This window comes from Pelodiscus sinensis, chromosome 2 (assembly GCF_049634645.1).
Source record: "Pelodiscus sinensis isolate JC-2024 chromosome 2, ASM4963464v1, whole genome shotgun sequence".
Lineage (NCBI taxonomy): Eukaryota > Metazoa > Chordata > Testudines > Trionychidae > Pelodiscus > Pelodiscus sinensis.
In genome coordinates, this window is record NC_134712.1 from 67,964,799 (window position 1) to 67,981,467 (window position 16,669).

Genomic DNA, 16,669 nt, shown 5'->3' on the forward strand with positions numbered 1-16,669 from the left:
GATTTCATAGTTATGGTTGCATTCTAAACTGTACTCTACTTAAAATGGGACAAACTTGTGTTTTCTTGAAAGTATAGTAAGTAGTTAATTAGTGTGAAATGTCATACAGGGTTACTTTTTATATCCTAAGTAATGCTTGTTTGGCTTCTCTCCATAATGTTTTAATAAGAAGCCTCTGAATTTGGGCTCTGACTGAAATTGTTGCTTGACAGTTCTACTTTTCATTGGTGACTAAAATCTCTTTCAAAGTTTGTCTATCAACTCAAAACTTGGTAAAGATGTGGATTCTGAATAGATCTAGAGTAAAGGGTAGTTTCTGTTTGCTTAAAGGTTAGGGCCATTGCTATCATTCACATTTTAATTGAAGAGTTATGCACTGTGCACACAAACCTGATTGATTAGCGTAGGAGGCATACAAACATGGCTGGTAAAAGGCACGGCTTCATGCAGGCCTCACTGACGGAACCAGAAACATACAAAAGCTGCTTTATTAGTAGCTATATTTTGCTGACTGATCATATCCTCTAGGATAGAAAGGTTGATATGAAGCTGCTACCAGATAAAAGTGACCTAATAGTACTTGTCCATCCACAATTTCACACCTCACTGTTACCACAATTACTGCTTAACTCAGACTGAATGCCTCAACTGTAACTTTGCCCTTCTATGGATGCCAGCCTTCCATCTATCCCTCTACTAAATGAAAAGAAGCAAAATGAAAATGGAATGACACCCACTCAAGTCTTCTGTTATTGTTGTCTCACCTATATATATGGATATTTATATGGACTCAAGAAACTTTTATTTTTTTAAAATGAAAGACATGGTCAATAAACATCTTTCAGTTACATATAAAAAAGGTCTTGGGTAGATTGATCTGTTTTCAAAAATCTGGTTTCGGTTTCTCTCTATAAAAACTGGCATTGTATAAAGAGACTGATTCACAACAGATTTGAAAATATGTCCACACAGAAGCCATGAGATTAACATGGTTAACAGTGCTGGTCATATTAATTATACAGATATGTTAATTCTTTGAACTTGGAATCTAGCCATCAGAATTGAGATATCAATCTGTACATACTCCATGTGCACAACAATTGAAATTTATTTAGAACTGGTTATTTAAAACCCAGGGAGTGCTCTAAATAAATCACAGAAAAACTCAAGGCTAAGGGTATCATTCAGTGAAAATTATAATTTGGACAACAAAGATGATGGTTGCAGTAGAGGAAATAGAAGCAGAGATAGGATGCGAAAAAATGGTGAGTGTACCACAAAATATCCAAGATAGTACATACAAGCAAAATATTCACACTTGAACAGCAGCTACTCATTTCACCTATTTTATTTTAGGCTATATTTTTACCTCAATATACCTAAAGAACACTTCAAATGATTCTCTATTTCTTCCCATTGGAACTGTTCCACTTGGTATAAAATTCTTTAGTAAACATTGGAGCAGTGTCTTGAACATGGGTCTTCGATGTCCCAAGGCAGTACTTTTACCACCCATAGTGTGTGTCTCCCTCTTTCTGGCCCAATGATTATTCAATTGTTTTATACAAAATGAAATATATTCAACAGGAGACAATGAGAATATAGACTCAGATGGTTAAGGGACGTACGGGGGAGGAGAAACAGATGGATTCAGATCCCTGCTCCAGCTTAGGAATTCAAATATGGGTCTTCCACATCCCAGCAGAGTGCCCTAATCACTGGACTAAAAGGGATTGGGTCAGACCACCTATTTAGAACTGGTTATTACAAACACAGAGATTGGTCTGAAAAATCACAGAAAAATTCAAGGCCAAGGATATCATTCTGTGAGAATTTTTAATCTGGAGGACACAGAAGTTGGATGCAGGTAGAATACAGTAATTGATTGCTGGATGCTGACATATGAAGGAATGTCTCATTACAATTTATCTCTCTTCTCTCCTGAGCCCCATTTTTTTTCATTGGCAAAATCTATGTGGTTCAGTGTTACTGATTGTCAGCTTTGTTTATTATGCCAAATGTGTTGTAATGAGGCACTTGTTAACATTTCGGTATCAAGCAGGAAATTACAGGAATCTATCTGCAATCCGTAAGTATATAGGTATCAGTAAGCACATAGTTACATAAATGTTTTTTTACATTTGGGCTAGATCATGTTTGAGGTGTCATTGGGGAAATAAACAGTGCTGACTAGTAGTCACCTTTTGAGAATATCACTGGGAAGGATCTGGTTAAATATAATGCTAATGACACCTTACAAACTATAAAAAGCGAACCCATAAATTCATTTGTCAAGGTTAGAGAGGAAGCACATTAAGCACCAGAAGGAAGTTGAAAATTCCAGCACAAGTGCCAACTGATTGTGAAGTTCATTTTACACTAGGTCACATGGCATATGTTTTGAGAAGAACATCTGCTTCTTCTGCTGGAAATGAGCAGTCCAAAGGCATCTATTAAGCAGTTTCAGAGCAGGTGAGAAACTGTAGGAAGCAGACACTCTTTATGAGAACATTGCATGGAAAGTAAAGTGTGTCCAATGACCCAAAAGATGCCCACACAGAGGCGAGTGCGTATCACACCAAGTGCTATACCAAGAACGTGTGCAATGTATTGTATGAAAAGATAAAGAACAAAAACAAATAGCAATTTGATTACTGCAAACTGTGTGACTCAGCTGGAGTTGATAAATTGTCTCACCAAAGCTCTAACGTATGAGAAAATGGTGGCGGTAGCTGATGTTGTACAGAGAAATAGGTGCTTTGCATGGAATTGAATAGGAACAAAATGTGACGAATCATGGGCCTCAAACCCAACCCAATAAGCTTGCAAGTAGGGCTCTAAGCACAACAGTTCACCTGAACTAGTGTAGAAGGGAGCCGGTGAAACTTTAGCTTGAAAAGGACCCCAAGCCACAAAGCTCCTGACTGGGGGAAAAGTGCAGCTCTATCAATTGGCTGGGATGCTCTACTTAAACCAGAAGGAGGCACAGGAGTTTGCCTAAGCAGCTAGATTATTCCCTGTCTGTCTTTTACTTCAGACCCTGCCTACCCTTCAGACTCCTGAGCCCTGCCCTGATTCCTGTCCTTATTCTGGTCCCCCATCTCTTCCTGCTTTCCTGACTTACTCCAAGCTCCTGCTCCTATGCTGTACCGCTGATGCTGATTCAGGCTTTGACTCCTGACTTGGTACCAGACTCTGCCTCTGACCTTCAGCTTGGCACCTGACTCTGACCCAGCCCTAACCCTAACTTTGGTTCCAGGCACCCGACTAACTATTAGGCATGACTGCTTTTGCCCTAGTCCTGACAGAAAGACTTTAAAAACAGATGGTGAACTATGGGATAGAGACATCGTTATTAGTTATTATTTGCAGAAATGAATCACCACATAAAAACTGCATCACATATGATACCATGAAAGGCAGAAGAAAGTGCTAATAGCAACAGTAATATGAGGACTCTGCTTGAAGGTGTTAATTTTGTGTGGGAAAGCATTTTGTCCTGCAGTATGTGGAACCTTTCAGAGTTCCATAGCTGATGACAGACCTAACAAGGACCTGAACTTCTTTAAGTGGTGTGTCCGTGGCTGCAGTGACTTCAACACAAGCAATAAATACAGTAAGCATAGGGAAGAGAAGGATGCCATTTAATCACAAAGCCTCATGTAAGAGTATCTGAGTGAAAAGCAGGTTTCCAACACATATATGACAAATATGCACTGCATGTATCATCTATCTCTGTAAGTGGCTGTTAGTTTAGCAATTCATTCCAAAACCCATAACAAATTCCTCATGCAGCTGATGCACAATATTGATTTTTGCATTGACTATAACAAAGACCTGTGCCTGGAGACAGAAAGAGCAAACAAGGTTCTTCACTACGTGGCACTGTATGACGCATTATACCTTCCCCCAGACCTTGTCAAGATATCTTAGAAGACACAGAAGATGGCAAAAAGTACCCTACATGCTACTGTTATGGTCGGCTATCGGGAGCATACTAAAGGAGACCAGTCCCAACCTCAAGTGCTGTCTGGACCAGCAAAGAACTGTTCCATGAAGAAGCTTCCTGACTTCTGACTCGCTTTCCCACACAGGTCAAAAATTGTAAAAACAGGAAAGCCAGTTTTCAATGAAGCAACAGTGAAATAGACGGCAGTGGATCTTTCTACATTCACTAACTTGAGCTCAGCTGGTTATTGTGCAAAAGTGGGGTGTACACCAGGTGTAAAAAAGTCACTGAGTACAGCTTCCACTGAAGAGAGAAAAGAGGTATTGGCTAATGATGTGGACACTCAGGGAATAGCACATCCCATCATTTCAGGAGATTTGTCAGAACTGCTCTTTGGAATTTTAACCACGCAGCACTGTAAGATTTTAAGAAATACTGTTGTGCTTTTGATTTGATTTTGCAGTGATTGCCTGGTACTTCACTGACATAAGAGGTGTAGAAAAGTCTGCAGAAACAAATTATTAGAGGAATTTCAGAAAGGATATTGGGTTGTTAATAAGTTACTAGCTCTGTTCTGTGCATTTGGTTTTGACAAAACCTAAACATGAAAACAGAACAGTAAAAATTGCTGGAGAATTGGTGGGCACAACACAATATCCAAATACTCTTTCTCAATTTTGCCTGATAAGCCCAGAACCCCAATGAATTTGAATGAAACAGTATGTGTGGCTGAGATGATTCTGCTAGAAGTAAAAAGGCACCAGTCTCATTAGGTGCTATGCAATCCCAAAGTTGGGCAATTGAAAAGCTACAGATGAGTGTATATTCACTGGCAGTCCATTTGTATCCGATGGACCAAAGCTCATTGATACTGCAACAAAAAGCAATCATCTAGATATGAGATAGCTAAATGCCAATCAAACATTTTCTAGATATGAGAAAGCTAAAGATGTCAATCAAAAAGAGATATTTTGGGTCATGACTTGTATGAAGCCTTCAAAATCCATGGCTCCATCAAATTATGGGCTCCAGTCATGAAAAACAGACATGTATGAGCATCACTCTGATGATGAGTCTAGCAGTGGTGCTGTAGATGGAGATAACACTGATGATGTTTTCAGTCCTATATCTCCACACTAGTTTCCCTAGGATTACCAAAGAGCAATGTCTTTTTTATGTAAGCCTATGCATCCCTATGTTAAAGTATTTACGTTTTTATTTTTAAACAAACAATTGCTTGTTTCTTAAAACAAATTTCATACAATTGCTCCAAGTTTGGTACCATTGTGTTCATGAAGAAAAGACTTCTGAATGATACCCAGGTTGACACGTTTCTGACAAAAGTGTATCACCAAAATGTCTGCCATAGGGAGGACATGAGTGAAGCATGGAGTCTCCCCTGCCCTGCCACAGAGGGTGACACCATTGCAATTATGATTTGTAGTTTTTATAACTGAAATGAGAGCTCCCTTATCTTTCTATCAATGACTCTCTCATGGAATGAGATTTTACTACATTCTGTTCCCAGGATTAGTAGAGTGGGTATCCCCTCCCTTACTATCTAAGCAGTTGTGCTGCCCATTAATACTCCTTGTTTTGTCTCCAGAGTTAGGATGACCTCCTGCCACCCTTTCCTTCCTGTTGACTTCCCACCATCCTGTGGATTTGTTCATCAATGGGACTTCCATTGTTTTGACTCCATAATGCTAAATTTACACTGGAGAGAGGTAGATAGTTGCTTTCACTCCTATCTAGTAGAAATCCAGTTACTCTCTTGGGTCATTGACTTTGAAGCATAATATCAGTGGATATCCAAATTCCTCATATAGTGTTACTATATAACTATATAACATTTCACTATGATGTGAATCACCAGTGTGTCACCAACTTTCATAAAATACCTTATTTGACACACACTTATAACACAGCAATAGTGTATGCAATCAGGGTTTGTCTATACTTGCTTCCTAGTTCAAACTAGGGATGCAAATGTAGGCGACCGAAATTGCTAATGAAGCGGGGATTTAAATATCCTGCGCTTCATTAGCATAATCTCACCCACGTCCTATTCCGCTCGCCAGCTGATTCGAACCAGGAAGTACGCTTCGGGATGCGTTAGTTTGAATCAAACCTGTTGGTTCAAACTAACATTACTCTTCAAAAAAAAAAATGAGGAGTAACGTTAGTTCAAACCGAGGGGTTAGATTCGAACTAATGTGTCCCGGAGTGCACTTCCTGGTTCGAATCAGCTGGTGAGGGGAATTGGGCACGGGCGAGATTATGTTAATGAAGCACGGGATATTTAAATCCCCGCTTCATTAGCGATTTCGGTCGCCTACATATGCATCCCTATCTCACGATAGGGAGCAAGTGTAGACGTACCCTCAGTTACTTATTCTTTAATTGCTTATTGTTTGGTGTCCTGGCTCTCTATCCTCCTCCAAGCTATCTGGACCCTGATTATCACAGTCCCTTCTTTTTTGGGCCATTTTTATAAGGACTTTTAAGGAGTCCAAACAAAAATAACAGTAGCAAAACAAAGAGAGCATTGCAACCAACAGTCTCAACATACAGAACTATAGCTCCAACTGGGCCCCTCCTTACTACCATCTCAGGCAGCCTTTTATGTTTCCACTGCCCCCTCTCATAGAAATCATTGGCTTCTGCATTAAACTGTCAGGGTATGGCTAGCTAGTGGCCTTTTCCCTGTCAGAGTTTTATAACTGGGATGTTGAAAAATAGGGCCAAACGCATCACTGGTAAGTTTGGATGCAACTTTCTCCACCACATACACCATTAGTAATTTGGGTCATTGAAGGGATCTTACTTGCACATTTATAATATTGGTGTTAAAGAACAAAACAAAGATAAAACAAAATTTCCTACAGGTTATATTGCTCAAACTCTGCTTTACAAACTATGCAGAAGAAGTGGTATTAACTATAGACCATCTCCTCTGATAACTATACTCACAAGTATACTTGTAAAAATCTAGGCTTGACAACAAAGGCAAACGATGCAATACACATAACAAAACAAAACAACCTATAATATACAGATTTTTGTTATCCTCCCCACCAATATGGCAGGCATTTCAATTAATATATTCCCCATCTGAATGTTGAAAGATATGAGATTTTGTACTAATATTATACAGTACGTTTCACAGCTGTAAGGTAGATATTCTTTACTCAGGATAGTGAAAAGAAAACCTCTGGATCTCAAATGGCCAAAATGTATTCTAATTTGCTTGTTTATTGTTTAATTATGTTAGGTTCCTTACTAACCTGAAATGGGTATTATGAGTGGTGAGGAAAGACTCTCCTAAAGTCACTGTCTCAGTTTGGATGGTAAACGGTTCTGTGTTTTTGGGCCTAACTCTAATAAAAGAATCTTCAGGGGGTAGCTAAGTTAATCTGTACAGGATAAACATAAAAAACAACAAATAGTCTTTAAAGTGCTACCAGACTAACAAAACATGTAGATGGTATCAGGAGCTTCCATGGGCACAGCCCAGATGACCGGACATCTGAAGAAGTGGGCTGTGCCCACGAAAGTTCATGATACCATCTACATGTTTTGTTTGTCTATAAAGTGCTACCAGACAATTTGTTGTTTTTTAAGTTTATCTAATAAAAGAGAGTCTCTTATATGATTTTAAATAGTCTGTTTTTGTACTAGTTCACTCTTTGTGTAGACAACTGAATTAAATACAGAAATGCAGTGCCTTTGCAGGTTTATGCAGCCCTGTAACTGCAACAATAGCTAGGAAGCTGCTTCAATGGAGAACACAGACACCTAGGAGCCACTTCTGCATGTACACACGCAAATCTGGAGAGAGGAGCAAGCTCTTCCCTGGTTCCTCTTCCTTGTTTCATCTCCTGATATTCAGGAAATGGCGAAAATAAAGAGAATCCTGCGCTACATAATTTCCCAAGCTGACAGCTCTATTTTGTAGCTCTTATTCGGGAAAATCCTTTTTGGCTGCTTGGATCTGTGCAGTCTGAGTGACAGCTGATAAATAGCCACTAGTAATTGGAGCCTCTGGAGGGTATCAGTGATTAATGTTGCCCTTGAGTGTTTTTCTCCTCAGGAAACACTTACGTCTTGCCTTACAGCCTATCAAGAGCAGGTGGCATCTTCTAGGCATGACTCCACAAACCCTCCAGAATGTGACCTACTAATGGATTGATTATTCAGAATAAAATTGGTAAAGACAATCAAGAAACAGAGCTACTAACAAACTGTCCCAGAAAAAAGATATAGTACAGAAACACTAAATAAAAGTAAGCTGTATTTATATTTGTGCAGAGTAATGTAAATGTTAAAATGTATGTTAAATGATTTTCCAGGTGAAAAGAAATGCACCTGCTAAAGCTGCACCTAAATCTATCACACATGCTGATGTGCACCTCAAAGCATGTCATTTTGCATTTTGTTAAGTCAGGCATGAAATACACTATAAAAACACAGTCTAGCAGCATTCTAAGACTATTAGGTATCCGTATCACTGAAGGGCTTTCCATTAACCACACAGGAATATAAACACGGGGGATGATCCAGTTTAAGAATAAAAGGCTGATGAATGGAGACTGTTCTACATTTTCTGGCATCCAGTTCTTTTCTTAGGTTTTTCTAACATTAACAGTGATAATGTTACATAGCACACCAAAATGTAGGAGAATTGCTGGACAATGCAGCAGTGTGAAAATGTAAAGTGCATGGTGATTTAGATTTGCTTAAAATGTGCCCACCCACAGTTCTGGGAGTATGTATAAAATATTAACAAATTCATTCATGTGTTATATCAATATCAAGTAGCTAATCACTCTGAAATTCTCCCCTCTGTAGACTCAATACATGCTTCCAGTGTAGGGGATTCTGGTTTCAAAGGGTACGTCTACACTGCAATGCTATTTCAAAATAACTAGTGCTATTCCGAAATAACTTAGTCGGCGTCTACACAGCAGGCATTTATTTTGAAATAGTGTCAAAATACTGTCAAGCTGGAGGACTTCTTACTCTAACTCCTGCAACCCTCATTGTACAAGGAATAAGGGAAGTCGGAGGAAGAGTGCTCTATTTCAAAATAAGTGCCATGTAGATGCTCCCTATTTCAAAATAAGCTATTTTGAAATGATACACAATTGACATAGCTCAATTTGCATAGCTTATTTCGAGTTAAGTGTAGACGCACTCTAAGAGGATGCTATCACACACATTCAATACACCACAGCTCATGGAACTATGAGGTTAGCACAGGAACCATGCTTACAATGGAGTGAAGCAAGTTTGAACGCACATTCAGGTGAATTGAATCTTGGTCTTGCTGTAGTGAGGGATTGCACACTGAGTATCAAGCACTTTCACATAGGTTTGCAACTAGGCTATATTAATTTCCAGGGCATGGAGGTGAAAAGGAATCAGGGTGATATTAGCCAAGACTCACAGATGGAGCTGGCCTGAGAGAGAGAGAGAAATCAAGTTAAGAACTATGCATAAGTATGCCATAGCAGGCTGTCTCTCTTTTCATCTGCTTTCCTGGAGAGAATGTCTCAGATACACTGAGGCTGTGTCTACACTGCATGCTTCTTGTGCAAGAACGGCCATTCTTGCGCAAAAACTTGCTAGCTGTCTACACTGCATGCGCTTTCTTGTGCAAGTAAATTTACAGTATAGCGTTAGAAAACAAGGCTACTTCTGGAAGAGTTATTCTTCTCCAAAGAATAAGCCCTCTTGAGCAAGAGCTCTTCCACAAGAGGGCAGTGTAGACAGGCAACATGAATTTCTTGAGCAAGAAGCCCTTATGGTTAAAATGGCCATCAGAGATTTCTTGTGCAAGAGAGCGTCCACACTACCATGCATGCTCTTGCGCAAAAGCACATCACTTGTGCAAAAGCATATGGCAGTGTGGATGCGCTCTCGTGGAAGAACTCTTCCACAAAACAATTCTTGCACAAGAAGCGTGCAGTATAGACACAGCCTGACTGTACAAAGGTGTGGGGTAGATACCTAGTGCTGCTTTTTCACATCTGCTGGGGAAGGCCAGAGTGGGGTGAAACAAAAATTGTTTGAAAGACTCCTAGGTTGTGGGCTTGCCCTCTCACCACCTGGTCAGTACACACAGCAGGAAATAAGCTGCACCTTAAGAGGCAAATTATTCCATCTACAGTGCAGCCAGGCAGGTCCAGGAAGCATTGTGTCCCTTTGACCATAATGCCTCTCTATGATTCTCCTGGGTGATGTGGATCTGAAACATCCACAATGCAGGGCTATGCCATGTAGCCGTTAGTAATTAGGGTATGTCTACACTGCAACATTATTTCGAAATAACTAGTGTTACTCCAAAATAACTTAGTCAAGCTGGAGGACTTCTTACTCCAACTCCTGTAACCCTCATTGTACAAGGAGTAAGGGAAGTCAGAGGAAGAGTGCTCTATTTCAAAAGAAGTGCTGTGTAGACACTCCCTATTTCGAAGTAAGCTATTAGGTCAATGGAGGGATGAGAGGAGTTACTATAGAGAACTTTCTTGGTGTCTGGCTGATGAATCTTGACCACATGCTCAGGGTTTAGCTGATCGCCATATTTGGGGTCGGGAAGGAATTTTCCTCCAGGGTAGATTGGCAGAGGCCCTGGAGGTTTTTCGCCTTCCTCTGTAGCATGGGGTACAGATCACAGCTGGAGGATTCTCTGCATCTTGGGGTCTTCAAAATATTTGAAGGCTTCAATATCTGAGATATAGGTGAGAGGATTATTCTAGGAGGGATGGGTGAGATTTTGTGGCCTGCACTGTGCAGGGGGTCAGACTAGATGATCATAATGGTCCCTTCTGACCTTAAAGTCTATGAGTCTATTTTGAAATAAGATACGCAATTTATGTAGCTCAATTTGGGTAGCTTATTTCAAGTTAAGTCCTGCAGTGTAGACGCACCCTCAGTGATGATAGGCATATTCAGCACAATTGTTAACATATGCTGTGAAGAATTCTCATACACTGACTCTAATGAAGCCTGCACATGAAATTCAGGATTATAAACATTTCTAAAAATTTAGTCAACATTTCCTGAATCTTACACTAGTAAAATATGCTCTGTAGCTCTAATGAGGCCAGATTGTACCACTTTGCTCCTGCTGATTTTGATGGGAGTACTGCCAGAATAAGTTACATTATAACATGAGTGGAAGAATCTGGCTCAAAATTATTAAACTAAGTTTAGCTTACAGTCTTATCACTTTACAAACATTCTGAATCATGCTGGAGACTGATTCTCTCAGATGACCAACATTTCTTCAAGTAAGTGCCACAGTTCAAACATGAACAAGCCGAAATTGTTCGCTTTATGCCATACAAATGCCTTAGTACCTGTCAGTGCTGAAATACTATGAGATTATTTAATATAAACGTCATCCTATGATCAGTGTTATGCTTTGATCATTAGGAAAAAAATAAATGCAATAAAACTAGAAGACATTTTCTTCCATTTTGCTGTATTGAAAATGTGCAGCCATGATAAACTGAAAACATTAGAAAGCAATAAGGAAATTTAATAACATTTAATAATGATGCTAATAAATTTGGGCTGGATTCTGTCACCCTCATTCAAATGAGTAACTTCTTATGTGGTGAAAAGTCTCATTGATTTCAATGGGACTTATTGCAGAGAAAGACACTATTCAGGATAAATTCCCCTTGACATTTCCTGGAACTCTGAACTGAACCTCTAGGCAACCTACCCTATGGCCAACCCCAAAACAGCTACTAACACCAGGGCACTGGAACATTATTTTTTTATAGTGGGGGTGCTGAGAGCTGTTGAACCCTATATATCAAGGAAATCACTTCAAGCCAGGGGGCGCTTCAGCAACACCTCCCCTTCACACACATATCCCTAGTTCCACCAACTATGACCAGAACTCTCTAATATCCAAGAATTCTTAGAGCACATCTACACAGCAGTGTTATTTCGGAATAACTGATTTCAAAATAACATAGTCCACATCTACACTACAAGCAGTTATTTCAACAGAATGTCAAAATAATGGAAAGCTGGAGGACTTCTTACTCCAACTCCTGTAACCCTCATTGTACGAGAAGTAAGGGAAGTCGGAGGAAGAGTGCTCTACCTCGGACTTTCTGCTGTGTAGACAGTACCAAAAGCCAAAACAAGCTATTTCGACTTAAGCTACACAATTGACATAGATGAAATTGTGCAGCTTATTTCAGCTTTAGCCCTGTTGTGTAGATATGCGATGCTTCTGCATGGCATAATATGGACAAGCAGATTGCACAGCCAATGATGAGCTGGAGTAGTTCACAACCTCAGTGGAAGAGGACAGTCTGAATAGCTTTTGCTTCCCGAGAGAGGCAAAACAGTGCAGGGAGTCTCTGATTAACTGCCTCTCCCCACAAAGGGAGTCTTTGAACTGCTGAGCATGAGTTAGGCAGTTCCAGCCCTTCCTTCAGAAACCAGCATCTAGAATGACAGAGATGCAACCACCATTGGCTACCAAAAGCCAGCTGAGCTCTTCACAGGAAACCAGACCAGGGAGACCGGAGAGGACTTTTTGTTGTTATTTCAGCTGACAAATGTTCACAACACTCATCCTCAGACTTATCCTCAGTGTGCCTCTGCCTGGAAAGGTGCCACATGGTATGTTGGGGGGTAAGGAAAAGTTGTGAGTTTTGAAAGGTGGCAAATCTGATTAGTATTGATTATTTAAACCTAACCCTTTTCTTGTCCAGATCCTGTTTTCCTGCTCCCAGTAAACTCCTTCCTTATTATACCATGTATGTAATTCTTTTGCTGGAGTTTGTGATGATGTGCTTTATTGGGTCTTGTTTTTATATTACTTGGTTTTATATTACTTGTCATAAGTAGTATTCATTTTCCCTGAGCATAACAGTGAGTTGTTTTAGGTGGGGGAACCTCAAAAAAAAAAAAAGGCAGACTTACTTGAGATGGAAGAAAGCACTCCAAGTAGCAAGCAGCAGAGAGAATGTAGAGGCCAGAGCCTAGGGTAGGAGCTATATCAATATGTGTAAGGATGGCAGAATCTAGCCTTTTGTATTACATAGCACTCATATAGCATTTTTGAGAGGCCCTCACCAAGGTAGATAAGCATTATGGGCCAGTTATAAAGATATTGGGCACCACTGATTTCAATGGGATTTAGTTGCTTTCAAAAATCTGGGCCTAAAATCTGAAGTTAGACACACAGAAATATTCAGTGCCCAACTGTGGCATTCCTTCAAAATGCACATTTTGTAATAAATGTTAGGTAACTTTATCCAAATGTGGTTATTTTTAGTTTATCTAAAAACAAGAGCCATCTTTGCATTCCTAGAAATTTCTATAGAAACACTGCATCATTACTTTAACTAGTTGTAAAAGAAAGACACTATGGTACCAGAACAGCAATAAAACACAAATAAAAAGAGTGGTTAATTTTGCACTGTAGCTACTTAGGAGCAGGATAAATGTTCCTAATTATTTGCTGTAAGGAAAAAAACCATATGACATTGTGTTGGAGGCCTGTGATTTTTATTTGCTGAGAGTACAAATTCTACCCAAGTGGGAAACACACTAATTCAAGATGATGAGCTATACCTCTTGGCTGTCTCTCTTTCTACAATACAAAGCAAGCTGACTAGTATGCACAGCTGATTTAATTTTAATAAAAGATTAAAAACTAAATTCTAACTAACCTATTGCAGTGTAAACTTATTAACACACCTCTGCTTAGTATCTACTATGTTTCTACTTATTGCCATATCTTCACACTACTCTCATTCCCTGGATGTTTTGCTGTCAACTAGTTTTAATTTCTGGGTTTACAATAGAATGAATTTCTTGGGGGGGGGGGGGGGGGAGGTTGGTTTTGTTTTGTTTTGTTTTTACCTTTGCTTCAATCTGCTTTGTATCTGGATTTTGGAACAAAAATTTGATTTTGCTCTTGCCATCATCCGAAGACCCTTTAAGCTGGGAAAACTTGTACCTCCAAAGCACAGCCTAAAAGAGACAAAACATACAAAGGTCAAGACTATGAGTATAGAAAGTATATTAGAAAAATAGGATACTCTTCCTAGATTGTTTTTGACTTGCCTATGATAACCAATTACCCCAATATAGTGCTGTTTTGCCTGGAGTCCCTTTGATCATATGGACATATTATACTTTGGCAGTGTCTGACTGAGATCAGTCATACTGAATTTTTAAAATGTCCGTTGAAACCCCATTTAACTTTATTCAACCCTGGTTAACAAAGAAAAGGCCACTTAATTCTTTGTTATGTAAAAAAAATAAAAATAAAAGCATCTTCTCTTGAGGATAAGCCAAGACTCCATCTCTTACATGCCATCGTAATTCCATGCCAATGGAATTACTTGATTTTATTCTTTATTCATTTACTTAATTATTTATTTTCACAGAAGAATGTATATAGTCATGTATGTTAGTCTGTGTTCATATGAACTAAAAAAAATAAAATATGTATTTGTCAAAAGTAAAAATAAATAAAACAAAGATAAAAACAACACTGTACAGTTAGCTCTTACTTATGGAAAGCGGTTGAACATGAAAGCACTTAAACATTTTCTTTAGTTTAAGTATGTGAGTAGTTAAGAGTGAACAGATTTAATTGCTTGCTGAATATTAACCAGGTGTTAAAGGTCACTGCTGTACGGAGACCAGAATGTTCAGCCCCCTATGGGATTGAGCCATTAATGTGTTAAGCAGATACAAATATTAAAAAATGAAAATGTATGACAAAGTATCCTACTATACTATGAATTTTATAATAAGAGTATAACTAAATAAAAAACAGCCAATTTTCAATGTTATAAATGGATAAAAATGTACTTTCTAGGTAGGATATACCGTTATCAATACATACTAGGGAATCTATTTTATACAGTATATTTCTTTCAAGACGAGAAAAAGAAAGAAAATTATTGCTCTATAGAATTTCTTCTTGTTCTGTCTAAATATGGAAAGCTCTCCTCATGGCTGTGTGGGTGTATTTATTTGACCACTAAAGAAGTACAATTTAGCATGAAGGAAAATAGAAAACAACAACAACAACCACCCACAAGAATATTAAACACCTGTATTAATGGCCAGAATCAACCAATTTTTTAAACAGAATTTCTGTATAATCCTTGGAGGACGGGAGGGGGGCAATAATTCCACTCACTTTTAATTTCATGAAAATATACACATAAGAATATAAGAATGGCCGTACTGGGTCAGTCCAAAGGTCCATCTAGCCCAGTATCCTGTCTGCCGACAGTGGCCAATACCAGGTGCCCCAGAGAGGGTGGACCAAAGACAATGATCAAGCAATTTGTCTCCTGCCATTCCTCTCCAGCCTCTCTCAAACAGAGGCCAAGGACACCATTTTATCCCCCGGCTAATAGCATTTTATGAACCTAACCTCCATGAAGTTATCTAGCTTCTCTTTAAACTCTATTATAGTCCTAGCCTTCACAGCCTCCTCTGGCAAGGAGATCCACAGATTGACTACACGCTGTGTGAAGAAGAACTTTCTTTTATTAGTTTTAAACCTACTACCCATTAATTTCATTTTTGTGTCCTCTAGTTCTTCTATTTAGGGAACTAATAAATAACTTCTCTTTATCGGCCCTCTCCACATCACTCATGATTTTATATACCTCTATCATATCCCCCCTCAGTCTCCTCTTTTCTAAACTGAAAAGTCCCAGTCTCTCTCCTCATATGGGACCCGTTCCAAACCCCTAATCATTTTAGTTGCCCTTTTCTGAACCCTTTCCAAGACCAAAATATCTTTTTTCAGGTGAGGAGACCACATCTGTACACAGTATTCCAGATGTGGGCGTACCGTAGTTTTATACAGGGGCAGTAAGATATTCTGGGTCTTATTTTCTATCCCTTTCTTAATAATTCCTAGCATCCTATTTGCCTTTTTGACCGGCGCTGCACACTGCGTGGAAGTTTTCAGAGAACTGTCCACGATAACTCCAAGATCTCTTTCCTGATTTGTCGTAGGCAAATTAGCCCCCATCATACTATACGTATAGTTGGGGTTATTTTTCCCGATGTGCATTACTTTACACTTATCCACATTAAATTTCATTTGCCATTTTGTTGCCCAAACACTCAGTGTGGTGAGATCTTCTTAGGAGTCCTTAACAGTCTGCTTCTGTCTTGACTATCCTAAACAGTTTGGTATCATCTGCAAACTTAACCACCTCACTGCTTACCCCTTTCTCCAGATCATTTATGAATAAGTTAAACAGGATTGCTCCCAGGACTGACCCTTGGGGGACACCACTTGTTACCCCTCTCCAATCTGAAAATTTACCATTTATTCCTACCCTTTGTTTCCTGTCTTTTAACCAGTTCTCAATCCAAGAAAGGCCCTTCCCTCTTATCCCATGGCCATGTAATTTACACAAGAGCCTTTGGTGAGGGACCTTGTCAAAGGCTTTCTGAAAATCTAAGTGTACTATATCTACTGGATACCCCTTGTCCGCATGTTTGTTAACCCCTTCAAAGAACTCTAATGGATTAGTAAGACAGGATTTCCTTTACAGAAACCATGTTGACTTTTGTCCAACAAATTATGTTCTTCTACATGCTTCACAATTTTATTCTTCACTATTGTTTTGATTAATTTGCTCGGTACTGAAGTTAGACTTACCGGTCTGTAATTGCCAGGATCTCCTCTAGAGCCCTTTT

At 39.2% G+C, this 16,669-nt stretch overlaps 1 protein-coding gene across 3 annotated transcripts in view; it reads right to left on the reverse strand.

Annotated features, from left to right (window-relative positions):
• SNTG1 (syntrophin gamma 1) overlaps positions 1 to 16,669 on the reverse strand; it is a 532,439-nt gene that overhangs the window by 11,086 nt on the left and 504,684 nt on the right. For all 3 annotated transcript variants that reach the window (XM_014577356.3, XM_006112171.4, XM_075920716.1), the window contains one exon: positions 13,850 to 13,960. In XM_014577356.3, coding sequence (XP_014432842.2) covers positions 13,850 to 13,960 — 111 coding nt within the window. The remainder of the gene's footprint in view (positions 1 to 13,849; positions 13,961 to 16,669) is intronic.